Source organism: Camelina sativa, chromosome 11 (genome assembly GCF_000633955.1).
Source record: "Camelina sativa cultivar DH55 chromosome 11, Cs, whole genome shotgun sequence".
Taxonomy (NCBI): domain Eukaryota; kingdom Viridiplantae; phylum Streptophyta; class Magnoliopsida; order Brassicales; family Brassicaceae; genus Camelina; species Camelina sativa.
In genome coordinates this window covers 35,078,912-35,099,013 of record NC_025695.1, presented here as the reverse complement: position 1 = coordinate 35,099,013, position 20,102 = coordinate 35,078,912, and the positions used below count along the sequence as shown (strand labels likewise).

Sequence of the window (20,102 nt, the reverse complement as noted above, 5' to 3'; positions counted from 1 at the left end):
TTTCTATATTGTAGATACGCTTAGTTTCTAGATACAGTTTTGTTATGTTGTTCAGCTTTCGATCTTGTGCATATAACTTCCTATGTTATCCCTCAGTAGTTACAATTTTCTTCTTTCTATCTATTTCTTTGTGGTTTATTCGGTATGTTCGGGTTCCTTTGGTCCCATTTTTTTTAGGGTATAGTGTTGTATATAGTGTTCGTTTCATATGATTAGTTTGGGTTCCCTTGATTCTATTTATTCTTAGGGTGTAAATAGTGCTGGATGGTAAATGTCTGTTATGTTATATGTTTCATGTTTGGGTTCCTTTAGTCCCATTTTTTCTTACGGTATAGTGATGTTTGTTAAATGTGTGTATTAAAATTGTATCTCCTTTTAACTTTCAAGTTGCTCAATCATATTATTTTGCTTCTTTTGTAGGATTCTGGGACATGCACTACTGCTCAAGCTTTAAAGGCCATTGAATATGTCGCAAGTTTAGACATGTTAATATGGTGCAATGAATCTTCAAAATCTTCTAACAAGAAGTATAAATATTATTTTAATAAATTTTGCTTTTCTGATTACTCTGTTTTCGAAATGAATGCTTTCTGAAATAAACAAATTGGTTATTTGTAGTTTGGTATCTTGAGTGTAAGATTAATAACAGAAGTGGATTTGATTTCGTTCATAGTAGAAGCGCTAAAAATCTCACCCATTATACAAGGGCAAAACCATCATTTTGCAACACAAAAAAAGCCTAAAACTAGAAGCATGAATAAAAATGTCTAATTTCTAATTTTTTGTGGCACAAAAGCCTAATTAGACAATTGCCCTTTTTTATTTTAGATATATTCTAAGTTTTCGAATATTTCAGTTAATTATTTAATTATTGGTTCGGTTTGGTTTTGGTTAATTTGGATATGGGATTTTACTAACCATTCATGTTATTTAAGAAACTTCGGTTTGATTACTGTCTGGGATTTTTTGGTTCGGTTCGGTTTGCCCACCCTAACGTTCGATGGACGCAATTTGGTTTTTCAGCTTAATTTATAAACCGAGAAACGGAAATAACTAAAAATAAAAGGGCTCGTAATGCAATTTAGTAGAAGTTGAAAACCAAAAAAAAAAATTTGCTGCTTTGCTAACGATTTGAGCCTCCAACTCCAACACTACCGATTATTGATAACGATTATTCAAGTTCCAGCAATCTAGTTGCAGAAGAAAAATGGAATCGATTCATCCTCACTTCAAGGTCCGCTTCTTTTCCATTAGGTTTCTAGATTTGCCCCCATCTCTGCAATTGAACTGTGGAATTTGATGTTTTTGCTTGTTCCTTTTTTTAATGTATCTGCTAAAGCTAGAACCTTTCTGCGTTTTCAAAACCATCCCTTGGTGGAATTTGGTGTCTATGTAGAGAGAGGTTGGTGATGTGATGTGATTCTTCTTTCCTCGCAGCTAATTTTGGGATCATCTTCGATTGCTCGACGTAAGATACTCACAGACATGGGATACCAATTCACTCTCATGGTAATTTCTAATTTCTTGTCCCTTTTGAACTTATTCAAAGATTGCATTTTTTGTATTTGGGTTCGTTTAATTGTAAGTAAAAGTTTACTTGTAATTGTTAATGTAGAGTGCTGATATTGATGAGAAAAGCATCCGCAAAGATAAACCTGAGGAGTTGGTTTTGGCTTTAGCTGAGGCAAAGGTAAAATGGGTTATTTGTGTATATTGATTGACTGCTTTGAAGTCTTGTTCATGTTGTTTTCTTCAAATAAAGAAAGCATTTATTTACATACTGCATCACATGCTGATGCTATTGTGTCGAAACTACATACTGCATGTGAGGATGAGGACCAACAACCTACAATCTTGATTGCATCGGATACAGTATGTAGTTTTTGGTTTGGCTAAGTACTAGTAAAGTCTCCATCTACTATCACCAAGTTCCATTTTATGTCTCTGGGGATGCATCATCTTCTTGGCAAAACACATTCTTAATAGCCCTACGGGCTTGGGTTCTCTATATTTTACTCTCAGGCTATTATGTGTCATTTCTCTAGGTCTTGATCTACTTTTGTTTTCCGTATCTGTTATCTTCTGTGCAAGTTATATCTTTATGATCTGCCTACATGATATGAGATCACATGTTCTATTATTTCCGCCAGAGTTTTAATAATTGGAAGGACCTTCTTTCATGCATATATCTTATCTTAGGCCACCGTATAACCAAAGGTGTTTCATATAGCATTTCCTCTTCGTCAGACACATTAATAAACCGGCGAAATTTTTTTCCCAGGCTGAAGCAATCATGCGGCGGATCCCTGATGGTGACAACATAGAGGAGGATAAGTCGACCTTACTTATTACTTGTGACCAAGTACTGATCTATATTTGAACTTTCTGTGTTGGCGCAAAGTTTACTTTGACATTATCATCTAGCTAGCTGTAAATAGGTTACGTTAGTGATAAAATGGAGTCTAAAGAGCTAAGATTGTATAAATTGTTAGTTGGTATGTAAGTTGACTAATGAAAGATGGGGCATTCTAAGGACATAAGTGGTACTTGGTGATATTGGATAGTCTAGGTGAGACTTGGATTTAATGATCTGACTTCTGTGAAGGTGGTAGTCTATGAAGATGCCGTCAGAGAGAAACCCTCGAGTGTCGAAGAGGCAAGGGAGTACATAAGAGGTACGTTCACATGATCGTCCTTGTTAACTACAACTCAAAAGGCTTAGGTTCAATATATAAATTCAAAACGCAGGCTATTCCAAGGGACACACAGCAACAGTGAGTTCTGTGGCTGTGACAAATCTCAAAACAGGACTCAGAAAATCCGGCGTTGATAGAGTGGAGGTAACATTTTTTACTTTTGTATTCCGTAAGAGTTGGGATATTTTACATTTTGTAAAATATATATAGCACCAGCTGATGATGTAAATTCCTAACAGACCTATTTCAATGAAATACCGGAGGAGACTATCGAGAAACTGGTGAGTGGTGTTTGGTACAAGTTTAATACATATGTCACCTTATTAACATTACTTGGGCTCTACTAAGTTAAGGGCTGTGTTGGTGACCAGATTGAGGAAGGCACAGTGCTTAAGGTGGCTGGTGCACTCCTAATCGAACATCCTCTAATATTGCCATGCGTTAAGGAAGTGGTTAGAGTCCTCTTGCTTTCTCCATATATTAACATAATCTGAACCATAACACATCACTTTACGTGGATTCAAGTCTAGAGTCTTATTCCTTCAATATCATAGATAGATTACAAATATGTACTGCAAGAAGTTGATCTTATGATTTTGTTTCTCTTATCTTTTGATATCGATTTGAACCATGAATGTTGAGTTATTGATAAATTGTTTGTACCAGGCTGGGACAACCGATAGCGTGATGGGTCTGCCCAAAGAATTGACTGAGAAACTGATAAAGGAAGTATTGGCAATGGCAAGCATTTAGCTAATACGTTCCTGGTCTCTCAGACATAGAAACATGAACAACAGAACAAGTATTTTTTAAAACTAGTTTATTGAAGTTGTGTTTTTTTTTTTTCTCGTTGTCTCTGAAAGGAATTTAATAATTTGATTACTTATGGCCATGGGCATTAAAATCAAAGTACACCAAACTAGTGTTTAGGTGATTAGTTTTGGTTCCGGTCAGCAAATCCACAACTTGGAAAAAGATTGTATGATGTTGGTTCGGTTTGGTAGACTATTAAACAATCAAACCGAGCCTTCATTTCGGTTTAGTTAGAATTCTTTCCAAACCGAACCATTAAAGTTTTGTTGGAATTTGAATACTGTAAAAAAAAATTTCTACCAGCCTAAAAAGTATCGACTCTTCTTCTTCCCACAAACACTCTCTTTCCTCTTTCATCATCACAGATGGATGAGATCAAACCAAAGGAAGCAGAAAAACTCAAACGACGCCGTAACGTCAAACCCATTTGCCGTGAAACTGGAGACCACGTCCATTATCCACCACCAACAACACGCAAACCTAAATCCAAACCCACGCGTACTCATCACGCGCCACCACCGATCCTCGAATCAATCTTCAAAGTCACTCACAAACCACACTACGGAGAATGCAGGAAGAATCACGCCGCCGATATCGGCACCACCGCTTACGACGGCTGCGGCGAGTTCGTCACGGCCGCCGAGGAGGAGGAAGACCAGTCTCTAAATTGCGCCGCATGCGGCTGTCACCGCAACTTCCACCGTGAAGAACTGATCACTGACAACGGAGTCGCCGAGACGGTTCTTGAAGTTCTCAAGATTTCGTCGCTTCAGTTCCGTCAGATCTTCTGCTCACCTTACGGCGGCGGAAAAAGCAAAGCGAAGAAGAAGAAAGAGGAGAAAGGAGAAGATTTGGTGGAGAAGAGAGTGAAGAGGTTGAAGACGAAGTTTACGGCGGAGCAGACGGAGAAAATGAAGGATTACGCGGAGAAGCTACGGTGGAAGGTGAGACCTGAGATGAGAGATGAAGTTGAAGAGTTTTGCGTAGAGATTGGAGTAAATCGGAAGAAGTTTAAGATTTGGATGAACAATCACAAGGATAAGAACTGATGAGTTTACCAAACTCTATTTTGTGCAACTGTGTAATGATGTAACGTATAATTAACGATTTCATCATTATCGGCTTACCCTAATCGGTAGTTTTTTTTTTTTCCTCAAAAATGTGCTTGTATTAATTTTAAACTTGTTCCATACAAAGTTGCTCTTGTAGCCAGATTGGCTGCATTAGAGATTCAGCATAAAACTCTATCAATACATCCAAATTGTGGTAACAAGTGAGCTACTACTTTATTACATTCTCCTATTGTAAAAAAAAAACATAGGAAAATAAATTTTGAAGTGTTGTAAACCATTAAAGATGGATCTCCAATACTGACTCATACAAGCCATGTTTACGAGGCCCATCGTCGCTACCTATTCCCACTGTAAATAGGTTTATGATTCTATTGAGTTTAGGGCTTGTTTATATATATGTACTCTTACCATTGAATGAATAATACAACCATAAGTTTCATAACACGTTATCAGCACGAGTTTGCTCTAAACACTAGAAAGTTTTCGAATTAACAAACTCATCACGAGAAAATCCCTTAACCCTAAATCGCTAAAACCACACGTCAGCCCTTGTTTGTTCAAGCTCGCAATTCGTTACAGCTCGTGATCAGCTCGTTGTTTCCATGGTCTTATAGCTCTCGGATCAATCCATTCAACCCAATCGGTGGTTAAGAAATGACTGAAGACAAGAACATACTTGTGGTGGATAGTGGATCAAGCCACACGATTTTGAAGGACAAGAGATATTTTATGAATCTCACTTTGAAAACGCGAATATTAGCACAATAGCGGGTATAGCTAGTCTCATTGAAGGCTACGGCCAGGCCCATATTCTTTTACCTAAGGGCACGCATCTTGAAATATCATATGCTTTAAATTCACCCAGCTCAAAAAGGAGCTTATTGAGTTTCAAAGATATTTTGTTTGAATGGTTTCCATATTGAAACTAAGGGTGAAGGAAACCAAGAGTTCCTACACATTACTGAGATCACCCAAGGCTTTAAGAAAGTCTTAGAGACTATACCCGCATTATCTACTGGCCTTTACTATGCCAAAGTAAATATGATAGAAGCTAATATGGCAATGAACAAGATGTTCAATGAACAATTCACTTTATGGCATGACCGGCTTGGCCATCCCAGTTCTAACATGATGCGTAAGCTAATCTTAAATTCAAAAGGGCACACTCTAAAAGAGAGACGAGTTATCCCTAAGAATCTCACGTGTGTAGCATGTGCACAGGGGAAACTCATTATAAGGCCATCACCAGTCATAGTAACTAAAGAGACTTTAAATTTTCTGGAAAGGATACAAGGAGATATATGTGGAGCAATACACCCACCATGTGGGACGTTTAGATATTTTATGGTCCTCATTGATGCATCGACCAGATGGTCGCATGTTTGTCTATTGTCCACTGGAAACCTAGCGTTTGCTAGATTGTTGGCCCATATCATACGTCTACGAGCACACTTTCCAGATTTTCCACTTAAGACTATACGTCTAGATAATGCTGGTGAATTTACATCCCAAGCGTTTAATGATTATTGTATGTCCATGGGGGTAAGTGTGGAACATCCCGTGGCACATGTACATACACATAATGGATTAGCTGAATACTTCATTAAACGAATTCAATTGATTGCTCGACCATTACTCATGAGGTCGAAGCTTCCTGTGTCGGCTTGGGGACACGCAGTATTATATGCAGCAGAGCTTATACGCATCAGGCCATCTAGTGAGCAGATATTCACCATCCCAATTACTCACGGGTCATGAGCCAGACATATCCCATCTAAAGACATTTGGGTGTGCCGTTTATGTACTCATTGCACCACCACAGAGAACTAAGATGGGACCTCAAAGGAGGATGGGAATATATGTTGGATATGATTCTCCCACCATCATTAAGTATCTAGAGCCAACCACGGTGATCTATTTAAGGCTAGATACGTGGATTGTCAGTTTGCTGAATCCGAATTCCCTACATTAGGTGGAGAGACAAACAAGCTGGTCAAAGAGATATCATGGAATCAAACATCTATGAATTGGCAAGATCCTCGGACTCTGGAATGTGAAGCAGAGATCCAAAAGATTATACATTTACAAAAGCTAGCTAATCAATTGCCAGATTCCTTTGCTGACCCAAAGAAAGTTACAAAATCGTACATACCAGCTTGTGATGCACCAGTACGTATTGATGTTCAAAAGGGACACAATCAAGTTGGTAAAGAGTCTAAGACACGTTTGAAACGTGGTAGACCAATAGGTTCCAAAGATAAGAACCCTCAGAAATCAAAGAAAGGTGCAATTAAAACCGAGGTTAAGGAAACCATAGACATGACCGCGGTAGACCCTAAAGAACCGATCAATGAGGTTTGGGACGCCAAACCTCAAGGTCCTGAAGGTATTGATAATAATGAGATCTCAACAAACTATATCATGTATGGAATTCAATGGAACCGAAAAGATGTTGACATCGATGAAATATTTGCATATAAGGTAGCATTTGAAATGAATAAGGATCATGAACCCACGTCCATATTAGAGTGCACTCAAGGATCATATTGGCTAAAATGGAAAGAAGCCATAAACGTGGAGTTGAATTCATTAAAGAAAAGAAATGTGTTTGGTCTGATCATATGGACACCATTCGATGTAAAACCAGTAGGACACAAATGGATCTTTGTGAGGAAGATAAATGAGCATAATGAAATCGTGAGATATAAGGCACGGCTTGTAGCACAAGGATTCTCACAAAGACCGGGGATAGATTATGAGGAGACATACTCCCCTGTGTTGGATGCAACGACTTTTAGATTTTTGATAAGTATGGCTATAAGAGAAAGTCTTGATCTGCGGCTAATGGATGTAGTGACCGCATTTTTATATGATCCACTGGATAATGAAATATATATAAGATTACTAGAGGGCGGTTACATCAAGGGAGATCGGACGAAGCATATTTTGCCTAAGTTCTTCTTCACACATGAACTACAAAAGGCCGGTGAAGTTCAAGTGGTACAAGTCCGATCTAGCGACAACTCAGCCGATCTTTTCACCAAGTCATTACCAACATCAACATTCAGGAAGCTCACGCATCAGATTGGGATGCATAGACTCAAGGATCTTTAGTGATGTTCAGAACAAGGGGAGTAATACGTGCTATACTCTTTTTCCTTCACCATGGTTTTGTCCCACTAGGTTTTCCTGGTAAGGTTTTAATGAGGCAGCATCCCCAAGCGTATTATTATGATCTCTTAGCATCTACACGGTTATGTCATCCAAGGGGGAGTGTTGTAAACCATTGAAGATGGATCTCCATAACCGATCCATACAAGGCCATGTTTACAAGGCCCATCGTCGCTACCTATTCCCACTGTAAATAGGTTTATGATTCTATTGAGTTTAGGGCTTGTGTACCCCTATATATATGTACTCTTANCATGTCAGACCCAAAGGCACTGGAACGGTATCAAACATATATTGTGTTACCTACAAGGAACGCTGGATTTGGGTCTATTTTATATTAACCATAACAAAGAAGGTTTAGTTGGTTTTGTTGATGCAGGTTATCTATCGGATCCACATAATGCTAGATCTCAAGCCGGCTATGTGTTTACACACGATGGTACAACAATTTCATGGCGTTCAATGAAGCAGACCATTGCGGCCACTTCATCTAATCATGCCAAAGTTTTGGTTATACATGAGGCCAGCCGTGAGTGTGTTTGGTTGAGATCAATGACTCAACACATCAGATCAGATTGCGGTATGGCCGATGACAAGGAACCGACCATCATGTATGAAGACAACACAACTTGCATCGCACAACTCAAGGAAGATTACATCAAGGGAGATCGGACGAAGCATATTTTGCCTAAGTTCTTCTTCACACATGAACTACAAAAGGCTGGTGAAGTTCAAGTGGTACAAGTCCGATCTAGCGACAACTCAGCCGATCTTTTCACCAAGTCATTACCAACATCAACATTCAGGAAGCTCACGCATCAGATTGGGATGCATAGACTCAAGGATCTTTAGTGATGTTCAGAACAAGGGGAGTAATACGTGCTATACTCTTTTTCCTTCACCATGGTTTTGTCCCACTAGGTTTTCCTGGTAAGGTTTTAATGAGGCAGCATCCCCAAGCGTATTATTATGATCTCTTAGCATCTACACGGTTATGTCATCCAAGGGGGAGTGTTGTAAACCATTGAAGATGGATCTCCATAACCGATCCATACAAGGCCATGTTTACAAGGCCCATCGTCGCTACCTATTCCCACTGTAAATAGGTTTATGATTCTATTGAGTTTAGGGCTTGTGTACCCCTATATATATGTACTCTTACCATTGAATGAATTATACAACCATAAGTTTCATAACATGAAGCCCAATAATGTATATCTTGGAGTAAGTTTGTAGGAGAGGTGGCGCATGGTCGGAAGTGTACATAGGGCCCACTAATTAAGGTGGCGGTCGAGGCGTTGTAAGTGGTATACCAAAATCGAACCCAGACGAGTGTGGAGTCGAGTGGGCTCACACCGTCATAGATGACGGTCTTGGTGCACAATGAGCACAGTGCAATATTTTAGTGGGGGTGAACTTTGACACCCTGGTTTGCATAGAGGTTGAAAAGAATTGATTTGACCACCAATGTCACCAAAGTGGACTTATATTTTTGGTCAAAGGTCCTGAGAGAACTCCAGAGTTAAGCGTGTTTGAGCTCGAGTAGTCTCATGATGGGTGACCTTCCGGGAAGTGATTGTCGGAACTGTGCGAGTGAGGACAAAACACAGGAAAATATCATGTGGTGATTTGTAGAAACGGCAACAAATCTTTAAAGCCTTCTGAACATAGCAAACCAATCGTCAGATATGGATGAGCTCACGAGCCTAGTGAGAATACATGAGGCCCACTAAACAAGGTGGGCCCATGGATCAGAAGTGGACATAGGACCCACGAAATAAGATGGCTGTTGGGGTTTTACAATTATTGATATGGGTATCCGCAAAAACAAGTCATTAGCAGAGGCGTGGACTAGTCATTGTCGAGTGCGACACCGAGTGGTCGTTTTAAACACGGTAAAAAAATGCACTTTATGTCAAATGGCAGAACCGTAATGAGGGGGACGATGTGGTTGTATATGGAAGGGAAGAAATAATGTTTACAAATCAAAGTTCTCTACAACTGATACGTGGAATCACACATGCAGAGTGGCAACCAACGTGACTTGGTATAATGGGGTATGGTTTATGCATGCCATGCCAAAGTTTTCCTTCTGTATTTGGTTTGCAGTGCAAGACAGATTATCAACCGGAGACCGCACGATCCAATGGAACCAATTTTTATCTCTTCTCCTCATTAGGGATAGACGATATGATAACAGCTTGCAAGCCTGGTTCCTCTAGACCTTGATTTCAAATTAGTTTTCGGCTTTATTCTTTTCAACTATACAATGCAATAGTCATAAAAATATTATATTTTGTTTGAATATAATTTAACATTAAATTATAAAAAGAAAAAAAAATCCACCACAAATCAACCAGTATGAAGAGAAGGTAATTGAGAAGTTAGGAGAAGTGGATCGTGTCCATGATACATATGGTGACACCATTATTCAAGAAGACATCACCGAAAAAAGATTACTTCGCTCAACAAGATTTCAACGTTGGTGGTCCTAATGCAAATGCAATGATAACCTTTAATACAGGCGAAAAAGTGAGAGTCACACACATTAGGTTTCATCGTATACTAAGTTTTGCCTGAATGATTTTTCTCCACTTTACAGTATTATGCGACCAGACGTCTTTAGGTTTAATTTGGCATCTCTAAACTTGCATCCGTATATTTCAAAATATAGTAGTAATAATAACCAAAAGAAAGTTTCTTACCATTGGCTTTTTTTTTGGTTTAAATTTTTTTTTCTTACCATTGGCTTTTGTCGAAAGGATGACAATTTTACATATTTACAAGAGCTTCTCTCGCCAGCATTAGGCTTCATATAATCGAAAAGGTACGAAAAAAACCTTATGAACACTTACTTGATTAAAGAAGATAATTTAGATAATCTCCGATATAAACAAACAAAGAAAGAATCTCTTTAAAATTGTCGCAAACTCATGGGATGTGCATCTTTAGCGACTAATCCTTCATGTTGTTCTAATCGCGCAAAAGATAGTGAAGGCATAACAGGCTTATCTTCAGGCGTTGGCGCCATCGAAGGCTCCATTACCAACTTCTCTTCTTCTACGCGACTAACAAACTCTTGTGCCAAATGCATTTCTTCTGTATATCCCATCATCCGCCTTGGACTAGATTCCTTGATTTTTTTTTCTGAAATCCATATAAAAAAATATTGAATATTTTTATAGAAGAAAAACTAAAATGTTCACTTTTATCAACCAAAACGTTCGGGCCTGAGCCAGTAGCCTCCCTAAGCCTGGAACAAGCATTTGATAATACCCTTATTGGGTTTAAATAATTATTTCCAAGCGGGATTGAATTGAAGATGCAAGGTTCAACTTCCTTTGAAGGACCGAGTCAACGATCATTTTCATGACTTATATAAATGACGTTTGATGTAAGAAGAGATTGTTAAGAAGTATACCTTGATCATCAGAGAGTGTTGGAAGGTTTTTGAGAGATTGAGACCAGCTAATAAGCATTGGGGTGATAATGGTGAGAAGAGCCCAGAAGAAGAAGATCATGACGTAGGCCCTTCCTTTCATTTCTCAACAACAATTTTTATTTTTATTTTCTAACCAAATTAAAGATTGATGATGTTTGTTTCATCCTTAATAACCCAACCAGAAAATACAAAATGGGTTTGGGAAGAAGACAACTTCTTCCAACAAATAAACGTCGAGCTGGCCATGTTTGCATAACATTCTCAACACTTTCTTCCTTGTTTATTTTATTTTTATTATTTGTATGTTTTAATAATCTCGCATGAAGTCAAGCATTTCAACAAGTTTGTTTGATTTAATTAACTTATGTTTGGTGGTTAGGATGGTGGTTGTTTTGGTATCATTTTCGGTCCGGTCTAATCCGCTCCTAATTTTTTTGTTTTGTCATTTGGTCCAACTGACTAATTTTAAATCCATATTTGGAACGTTAAATAGCAACTATGACTAGATAGATAGTAGACCACATGACTTGATGTTACAATGTTGCAGAATCAGGGTTTGATGCCCATATTCACAGAGCAATTCAGTGCTCCTATGTTCTTGATCGAAACGGATTGACATTGGATTGTCGCTACAACCTTCTCGGAATGTAGGATATTTATACAAATATGAATCGTGAAAGATAGTGTTTTTCTTAGTTTTTTTTTCCCCTCGAATTCTTCAATCAATTTGGACGTTGTTTAGTGCTTAGTTCAAAATGGCTTCGTATACCAAAAACACGTTTGTTCTTTGTTAACCTAATTACATATGATCAACTAGTTCGTAGATAACAATTCTAAACTCTTAATCATTTTTTCTTTGATGGTTAATGGTATATACGGAAACAAATGGTGGATAAGCAAATGATTGAGAGAGAAGGCAAAGTCAATGGGTCTGGTTTACATGGTCCGCATCAGCCAATGTTTTCCGTAGTTGTCACCATGTAGGGGGCCACTTATGTTTTCTATTTGACTAAATGACGTCGAACTTATCATAAATTTGATATTATAATCAAAGTCTACGTTTAGCTTGACACCAACTCACCAAGGAATTGCAGAAACAACGAGATAGGAAGTCGTGAACAGATTTCAGATTTAAAACCAAAAGAGCAAACTACTAGAAAGTCTTAATGGCAGCTATTGAGTTTATCTCACCAAATAACAACTTCACGAGGTTCCCAAGCATACATCTAAACCCGCAGCCATTTGCAAAGTAAATCCAGCTAACATCAAAATAAAATAGTTCCAGCGTTACACACACACAAAAGCCTTACATTTCCATTGGAGCCACGTCTTGGTCACCTGCACCAGCACCACCTTGTTCTGCAGGTGCAACAGCAGCAGCTTCGGCCTCACCCTCACCAGCCTCGTCGCCTTCCTCTTCCTCTGGCACTTTCTCAAATGTGTCAATCACTTTCTGTATCGCTTCTTGGTCTAAGAAGTGGAATGGCTCATCGACTCCTAGAATAGCGACTGTGCAGAGAGAACTCTTCAGCGTTTCCCCTTGCAATGTCTCCCTAACAGCCAAAATTGCATCTTTGATAAGATCTTCTCTTGAAGAATCCCCAAAGCTCTCAAACCTGCGTTCCAGATAGGTCTTTGCCGCTTGGGAACGGGATCCAATAGCAAAAGCTTGGTACTCAAAGTAGTTTCCGCTTGGACAATTGTAGTAAAGGTGGGCGCCAGACTCATCCAATCCACCTACCAGTAAACCCACACCATAGGGCCGTTTCCATGATCGTTGGGTACAGACCTGTTCACAAGGAAAACACACACAAGAAGAATATATTATTTAGATCAAGAAGTATCACATAAAAAAACATAAGAATGAGAAACATGTAAGACTGTTCGTTTTAGAAAGACATATTGCTAGTGGCTTTGTAGCAAGCCAACAATCAAAAATGGGAATATAACGACAGTTGCGTTATAGACATCAACAAACGTGAGATGTAGCTGAAAAGTAAAATAGCTAATTTAAGAAACCATTAGTTAGAGAGATTAAACAGAAGAGATATGTATCACATAATGATAGGCAAGATGTTGAACATCATAGCAGGAGTAATGACCGGTGAGAAAAGTGAAAAAAGATGAGGGCAGGACAAACTATGTAATAAAGCCAACAAATGGAACACTAGATGCAAAATGAAGACCAAAGTCCAAATCTTAAAAATGACAACTGAATCTCTTAGTGACAGCTCCACAAACAAGCAAAAGTACCAAAAGAAAATCAAACTGAGTCTTCTAGCATCCTAATTTTAAAAGTGAATGTTTGTATACAAACCTAAATCCAATTATTAGACGAAATAACGATAGATCCTCGTAATGGCAACTGCAGAAACAAGTAAATGTACCGGAAGAAAAACAAAACTCATTCTCAAAATCCTAATGTCATGACATGTTCTTGGTAATGGTAAAACCTCTGTATACACGATTATGCAACTGTGACAACAACAACATCCTAAGAATTTACAAAACAGGAATTGATAAATCCTACAACTCAGTATCCGCTAAATCAAGTAAACCCCTATTAATTTAAGTCTTAATCACCTCAGATCACTATTACACTTGCTCTTAACCTCATCTCTAATTCCAAATCATCAAAAATTCATCACATACTCAAATCAGTAATTGAAGAAGACAAAAACACATTCTCAGCATATCGTCACATCTTAGAAAAGAGCAAATCACTAAGACATTATATCTAAACCCTAAGCGCAAATTCAAGAAGCTATTTGGCTAAATTTGGGCTCAGTGATTCACACAAAAATCAAGTGTAATCGATTCCAAATCTCAATTTCGATTACACTAATAGCTAAGTGAGTCAAAGTATGATTCATTCCAAAATTACCCAAATCTAAATCAACAATTACACTAATAGCTAAGAGCATCATCGAAAAAAACGAACCTGAGCCTTATCAGCAAGATGAACAACGAGACGACCAACAGGAAGAGGAGACTCATAAGTAAAAGAGTGATTGATAGACTCCGATCTCATATACCGAGAGAGAACACGGCCGTCGGCGGTAAGACCAGCGATTGCGACACCAATATGGTCATCGACTTTGAAGATCTTCCTCTGGTGAGAAGAAAGCTCCGATTGAGCTTTGTTGACACAAGCGAGGACGACATGGGAACGAGATCTGAGTCCAATTGCTGCAGATCCTTGCTTCACTGCTTCCATGGCGTATTCCACTTGGAATAAACGACCTGTGGGACTCCATGTCGTAACATCTGTGTCGTACTGGTTTCTGAACATTTTTTGCTTCTTCTCCTTCTTCTTTACTCGTCGGTCTAAAGGGTTTTATATAGAACAGACCAAAGCTCAGGAAACTTTTCTTTTCCTTCAAGCCATGGATGCTCTTTACTCTTTTTGATGCTCCTCTCTCTCTCTCTCTCTCTCTTCGATACAACTTAACAAATGGGCTTTGATTTACTGTTGGCCCAAGTATTGGCTCTCTAACTTATTGGGCCGAGACTTTAGGCCTATGTTTATTAACAATAGCATCATCTTTCAATGTCTTTTTCAATAATGATCAAATCATCTTAAGGCTTTTTGAATGGTTGTATGTTTCGGAGCAGACTAATCGGCACTTAATTCACCGTTTATTATTACAGACTAGTATACATTGTTGCGTACAAAAAATCTTCCTATTAGTACGCACTTGAGCATAAAACTCCATATTAATCTGTTTTTCTTTTTCATTCCACTATTCAAAAACTCCATATCATGGTAAACTTATAAACAACCATTCAAAAGTCTAAGATTTTTGTAACAAATATAACTTGCAAAAGTTTCAGTCGATTCAAAGACAACACTCTTAAAATACGTAAATAGGTTCATTCATATACCGTTATACTCACACATACATTATATATCAGTTCATATCACTCGCCAATGATAAATTATGATTAGTAACGTAAAGACAAACCCAAATCATACCTCCAATCGTAAATCGATATGACACAATTTAATAATATAAAATTTTCTAAGCACACATCTGTTGTGCTTGCATGGGAGCATCGTTTCTCTCGCTGGTTACCCCTGGTTCTGTCTCGTTACATGACATCATACCATCGGTTAGTCCAATTCCTGTTTTGAGCTCAATATTGTCATCCTTACTCGGAACTTTGTTGAAAGAAACCGGGAGAAACCCCTTTTGTCGACATGTCTCGATAGATTCAATGAACATTTCCTCGAGACTATACTTGAAGTTAAACCCCATCTCAGTCAGCTTCTTGGAACTGAACACAATGCCCTTTAGATTCTCATCAACACCTTCAAACCTGTTCCAAAGAGTTATTTAGCGAAATATTTGATTGCATAATTAAGGAAACTGGGCCTAAATATTTTCTCAAGTCCTTATCCCGAGGAGATCAGAGGCTTTAGCCGGTATTACTTACGTTGAAGGTACGTTGTATTCGGGGTATTTTTGCCTGAGAAATTTGGACATAGTAAGAATGGTGGCATCGTGAGAGGAACAAATATAACGTCCCTTGGCAGCAGTTTTTTCGTACAAGAAGATATGAGCATTACATAGGTCGTCCAAATGCACATACTGTCCTTGTCTTATGATCGAGTAATGTGCCTCGTTCCCTGAAGCATTATGTTTATTCATCGTTTTAGATATAACATAATTCACATTCTAACAAAAGAAGAAGCGCACACGTACGAGTGATAGGAGAGAGCGCGGTGATGAGGCTAGGCGGCATAGATGTTGTGATGAATGGACCGACCACCAATGTTGGAATAATACTAATGAAATCTAATCCTTTTTCCTCGGCGTAATCCCACGCTGCTTTCTCCGCTAATGTTTTCGACACGAAATACATCTGCCAAAAAAACGTATATATATATATATATATATGATCAACTTTAAATTACTTTGAAGAAGATCAGCCTTAGCTAAAGTGATTTTAATTAGTATGTATACCCATCCTGTCATCTTCTTGGACATGATAAACTCAAGATCACTCCAATCTTGTTCATCATAGACACTCTTTTGATTTTCTTCGACATTAACAGTTCCCGCAGATGAAGTAAATACGAATCTTCGTACAGTCTTTGCCTCGACACATGCTTTCAATATCCCCAAGATTCCATTCACTGTCGGTTTTATCACTTCGTTCTGATTCACAAACATTAAAAACTCAATATTGATTATTAATAATTATTCATATATACAATATACTCACCTCAGGGTCTTTTGACTCAAAATCCATGGGAGTTGCCACGTGGAAAACACCGTCGCATCCTTTTATGGCGTCATCGTAGCTTCCTTCGTCAGACAAATCGGCCTTCCATAAAGTGAGTTTCGATTTGGCGTTTGGCAAGTCAAGGAGATGTTTCACTTTCTTCAAATTCCCTTTATAAATTAAATCCGGTTACTAAAGTTAAGTTTATATAATCTTAGGAGAAACGAGTTTGTAAGAGAACATATATAGATACGTACCAGGATCGCGAACAGTGGCACGAACAAAGTAACCACGTTCTAGTAATCGCATCACTAGCCATGAACCAATGAATCCTGAAGCGCCGGTCACACACACGGTCTCTCTCTGACTTACCATTTTGTTTGTGTCACAAAGATGGATTGTGCTTTAGGGAAAGATTAATGTTCTATGTAGGTTTTGGTACAATTCTATGTGCTACGAAGACGTTATAAATAAGACACTAGAGATCAAGAATCGTTTCTTGAAGAAAACAGATTGTGGGAACAAAGAAGCTGCCGGACACGTGATTACCAACCGGCGGAGCACGTGGGGAACGTTGGTTGGCGAAAGACTACAGAGATGTGTATGGTACGTCACCAGTGGAGGATCTAGGAAAATATATTGTCTGGACACAAATGATATATAATAAAAATATTAAAACTAAATAATAAAACTTGTTAAATATGTACATATATATATATATATATATATCTTTTTGATAATTTCAAAGTATGTTTTGCATCTTTGATGAGCCTAAATTTTAAAAGTATTTTTTTTATTGGTAAAGAAATATATTTTAAAAAAATTAAGTAGACAAATGCACAATTACAAAACTTATAATTCACTATAGAATATATAATTAAAATTATTTATCTAACCATATCACACAAACTTAAATCCTAAAAAGAATAATTAATTAAAAATGATAATAGTTTTTAATGTTACTAATTAGCTAGTTTTACCATCAATTTTCCAGTTAAGATATATATATATATATACAATAAAAATATGAATTAACTTTTTTTAAAATAAACTTTAAATAGAAAAATTAAATAAAGCGAAAAACAGTTACTTTTGTTAAGGAAAAAAATAAAATTAAACTGGACATAGAACAAGTTTAAAATCAACCTTAAAAAAAAAAGAGAAAAATAAATAGTACAAAGGGGGAAAGGGGGTTTACTCACGAGTACGCCACAATCTGGTAAGTTGATTTTATTATTTCCGTCGGTGTGTATTTTTTAGTCGACTGGTGGGTGTAATACGTTTGACTAGAATTTGTTTGGTGAGGGAGATAGAGAGACGAGAGTTTCTTTTACGTTCTTTTTTCTTTTAATTAATCGTTTTCAAACTTTTTATTTATTATTAAACCAAACTTTCATTGACAAAGAAAACATATATATACAGTCAAAATTTTACGTAAGCAAATCATAAAATGAATAAAAACAGTCTAAACGTTTGTGGTGGAGAGGGAAGATTATTTGTTCAAGTTTATAGAAAATTTTGTGGAAACCAACATTTCACGTCAATATCATTCGTGAGGTCCCTAAGACAAGAAGCAAGCAACCGATGGTCCATACCATATTTAAGCAACAGATCTGTTACTTACTACTGCATCTGTTACATAGTTACGGAGACAATACGTAATTGGTTTTTGTTCACTATATAGCTTATAAAAACTTTTTATTACGATAAAAAAAGGTAAATAGTGGTTGTGTTTGTTTTCTACACAAATCAAAAATCAAATTATTGTTTTAGTTTTATAATATATTTAAACACAATTCGAAAATCAAAGTAGATTATCTAACTATGGGTCAATAATTTAATAATATCCACACACATATACAATATATATAATTATTTAAAAATATACTTATGTATAAGTTATGTATATAAAAATAAATATAATAAATATAAGCATACATATCAAAGTTTTTAACCCAGAAAGGTATATACATGTTCTGTTAAGTTTCTTTCTTCCAAAGACAATTTATTATGATTCCAAACTTTTAGAACTAAAAAATGATATTTGTTATGAATAAAGAAAGATGAAACTTTTTTACAATAATGATTTAAACAAAAACAAAAATTTTATAGGTGCATTAAAATATTTTAAACTGAAATTGAAGTTATATAAATATGATGCAATAACACATCCTTTTAGTCTATTAATAAGCTTATAACATAAATACTAATAAAGTAACATTTAAGTCAATCATAAAGTTAGACATATGTATGGTTTCAATTTAAAATGTATGAAAGGATAGTGGAATTAAATAATTAGAAGAAAAACTGAGAATAATTGTTGGCCTGATAAATGACCTCTTAAACCACCTAAAATTGTAGAAACATCATTTCAATATATTTTTTTTTAATTTTTTACTACAAAAAAGAAAATTTATAAGTTTTCTTTTTATAAATATAATTATAAATGTTAGTATGTTATTTGTTATGAACTAAATAATCATTTCTTTTTAACACTTTTTCATATAATAGAAAGGAAAAGAGTTCGAGAAAATTAGCTGAAAAAATGCTTTAAGCAAAAACCAACACATAAAAAAAAAATCCAAGTTAGTTGAAACCTCAAACTCCACCTTGCTGCTATTTTGCAATCATGTCTTGAAGCCAAGTTGGACCGCCTAAAAAGAGGTAAGACCTGAGCCGCCCATCACGTGTGGCACTAGAAGCAATATCCTTGGCCAACACATTGGCTTTCAGTGAAGAGAGTTTAAAGAAAACCTCTCCCATGACTCGTACTATTTCAGTAACCTTTTCCACCTCTGAGCGGTACTTCGACCATTCCAATGGCATCTCTAATACTGTTGTTAATGTATGACAATCCGTCCATACTTAACACTAGATAATATGGTGATCATGTAAACTTTGTAGATACCAAAAAATGCAGTTTAATTCTACAGAAATCCGGTTCGTCAGAAAAAGGCATTTCTGGCATGGAAGAGGAAATCCCCAACATGATTGCGTAAAATCCAAGTTCCACCACAATAGTATGAATCACTCACCCAAGTAGAATGGACATTACATTTTAGTCTACCCGAAGCCAATATAATCCAATGGTGTACTGTATCTAGTTTGTTGCGATCTGCATTAGCCAGCTCGTGAGACAATATTTGTTGTTGCTTAATCCATTTTTCAGAGTCTTCTATAGCCGCAACAATGAGGACATGATGATCATGGTCTCTATTAGAGAAAATTACTGCATTCCTAGCTTTCGAAATCTCCTAAATGATCCAGGAGAGCACATTTCTGAATTGCTATGGTATCTCAGTTTGCTCAATCAACATTAACATGTGCTTAATGTCCTCTGCAACTGAGCTTGAAAACCCTTGTTCTGGTAATAGAAATGGAACTGCAATCCATACTTTAGCTGCTAGAAAACAACCAAAAAGCACATGAGAGATTGTTTCCTCCTCAACATGACACTCTTGACAAAGCGGGTTGATTTGAAGCCCATGATTCCGCATACACTCTTTTTTAGTCTAATTTTTGTTTCTAATTAAATATTTTTATTAAAAAATATATTTGTTATAGAATAATTGATTGTTTAGTAGATAGGGTGAGATAAAAATCTCAAAAATCTGAAGGACCAATCAGAATAAAGCAAATATCATCTCTTAAAAAAAACAAAAAAAAAAAAAAAAAATT

General features: G+C 36.8%; 5 protein-coding genes across 6 annotated transcripts; 2 read left to right on the top strand and 3 right to left on the bottom strand.

Moving 5' to 3' along the window:
- Positions 1,107-3,541, top strand: LOC104725199 (maf-like protein DDB_G0281937). 2 transcript variants are annotated; one of them, XM_010443818.2, is made up of 9 exons: positions 1,107-1,234; positions 1,438-1,509; positions 1,616-1,690; positions 2,282-2,362; positions 2,606-2,675; positions 2,749-2,840; positions 2,936-2,977; positions 3,068-3,148; positions 3,363-3,541. In XM_010443818.2, exons 1-9 carry the CDS (start codon positions 1,208-1,210, stop codon positions 3,447-3,449), a joined length of 627 nt encoding a protein of 208 aa, XP_010442120.1. In that variant the 5' UTR covers positions 1,107-1,207; the 3' UTR covers positions 3,450-3,541. The 2 variants fall into 2 exon arrangements, with proteins under 2 accessions (XP_010442120.1, XP_010442121.1); XM_010443819.2 differs by having other exon boundaries at positions 1,113-1,234; positions 1,397-1,509.
- LOC104725198 (zinc-finger homeodomain protein 13-like) lies at positions 3,773-4,627 on the top strand. The gene has a single exon (XM_010443817.2). It carries the CDS (start codon positions 3,875-3,877, stop codon positions 4,556-4,558), a length of 684 nt encoding a protein of 227 aa, XP_010442119.1. The 5' UTR covers positions 3,773-3,874; the 3' UTR covers positions 4,559-4,627.
- On the bottom strand, positions 10,509-11,501 carry LOC104725197. The gene is made up of 2 exons (XM_010443816.1): positions 11,175-11,501; positions 10,509-10,900 (listed from the first exon to the last, which is right to left on the bottom strand). Exons 1-2 carry the CDS (start codon positions 11,293-11,295, stop codon positions 10,668-10,670), a joined length of 354 nt encoding a protein of 117 aa, XP_010442118.1. The 5' UTR covers positions 11,296-11,501; the 3' UTR covers positions 10,509-10,667.
- LOC104725196 (proteasome subunit alpha type-1-A-like) lies at positions 12,301-14,615 on the bottom strand. Its single transcript, XM_010443814.2, has 2 exons — positions 14,137-14,615; positions 12,301-12,984 (listed from the first exon to the last, which is right to left on the bottom strand). The coding sequence occupies exons 1-2, from the start codon at positions 14,485-14,487 to the stop codon at positions 12,502-12,504; spliced, it is 834 nt and encodes a 277-aa protein (XP_010442116.1). The 5' UTR covers positions 14,488-14,615; the 3' UTR covers positions 12,301-12,501.
- Positions 15,050-16,877, bottom strand: LOC104725195 (dihydroflavonol 4-reductase). The gene is made up of 6 exons (XM_010443813.2): positions 16,682-16,877; positions 16,425-16,594; positions 16,163-16,357; positions 15,902-16,061; positions 15,633-15,825; positions 15,050-15,515 (listed from the first exon to the last, which is right to left on the bottom strand). Exons 1-6 carry the CDS (start codon positions 16,797-16,799, stop codon positions 15,218-15,220), a joined length of 1,134 nt encoding a protein of 377 aa, XP_010442115.1. The 5' UTR covers positions 16,800-16,877; the 3' UTR covers positions 15,050-15,217.

Bases quoted from the DNA above. Each gene is read 5' to 3' on its own strand.
- LOC104725198 (XM_010443817.2), top strand. From the start codon at position 3,875: ATGGATGAGATCAAACCAAAGGAAGCAGAAAAACTCAAACGACGCCGT.
- LOC104725199 (XM_010443818.2), top strand. From the start codon at position 1,208: ATGGAATCGATTCATCCTCACTTCAAG. The intron at 1,691-2,281 runs GTAAAATGGGTT...TTTTTTTCCCAG, and splicing joins TGGCTTTAGCTGAGGCAAAG to GCTGAAGCAATCATGCGGCG. The intron at 2,676-2,748 runs GTACGTTCACAT...TTCAAAACGCAG, and splicing joins GGCAAGGGAGTACATAAGAG to GCTATTCCAAGGGACACACA.
- LOC104725196 (XM_010443814.2), bottom strand. From the start codon at position 14,487: ATGTTCAGAAACCAGTACGACACAGATGTTACGACATGGAGTCCCACA. The intron at 12,985-14,136 runs GTTCGTTTTTTT...CCTTGTGAACAG, and splicing joins ATCTTGCTGATAAGGCTCAG to GTCTGTACCCAACGATCATG.
- LOC104725195 (XM_010443813.2), bottom strand. From the start codon at position 16,799: ATGGTAAGTCAGAGAGAGACCGTGTGTGTGACCGGCGCTTCAGGATTC. The intron at 16,595-16,681 runs GTACGTATCTAT...TAATTTATAAAG, and splicing joins TGCCACTGTTCGCGATCCTG to GGAATTTGAAGAAAGTGAAA. The intron at 15,826-15,901 runs GTACGTGTGCGC...ATAATGCTTCAG, and splicing joins CGCGCTCTCTCCTATCACTC to GGAACGAGGCACATTACTCG.
- LOC104725197 (XM_010443816.1), bottom strand. From the start codon at position 11,295: ATGAAAGGAAGGGCCTACGTCATGATCTTCTTCTTCTGGGCTCTTCTC. The intron at 10,901-11,174 runs GTATACTTCTTA...TATGGATTTCAG, and splicing joins AACACTCTCTGATGATCAAG to AAAAAAAAATCAAGGAATCT.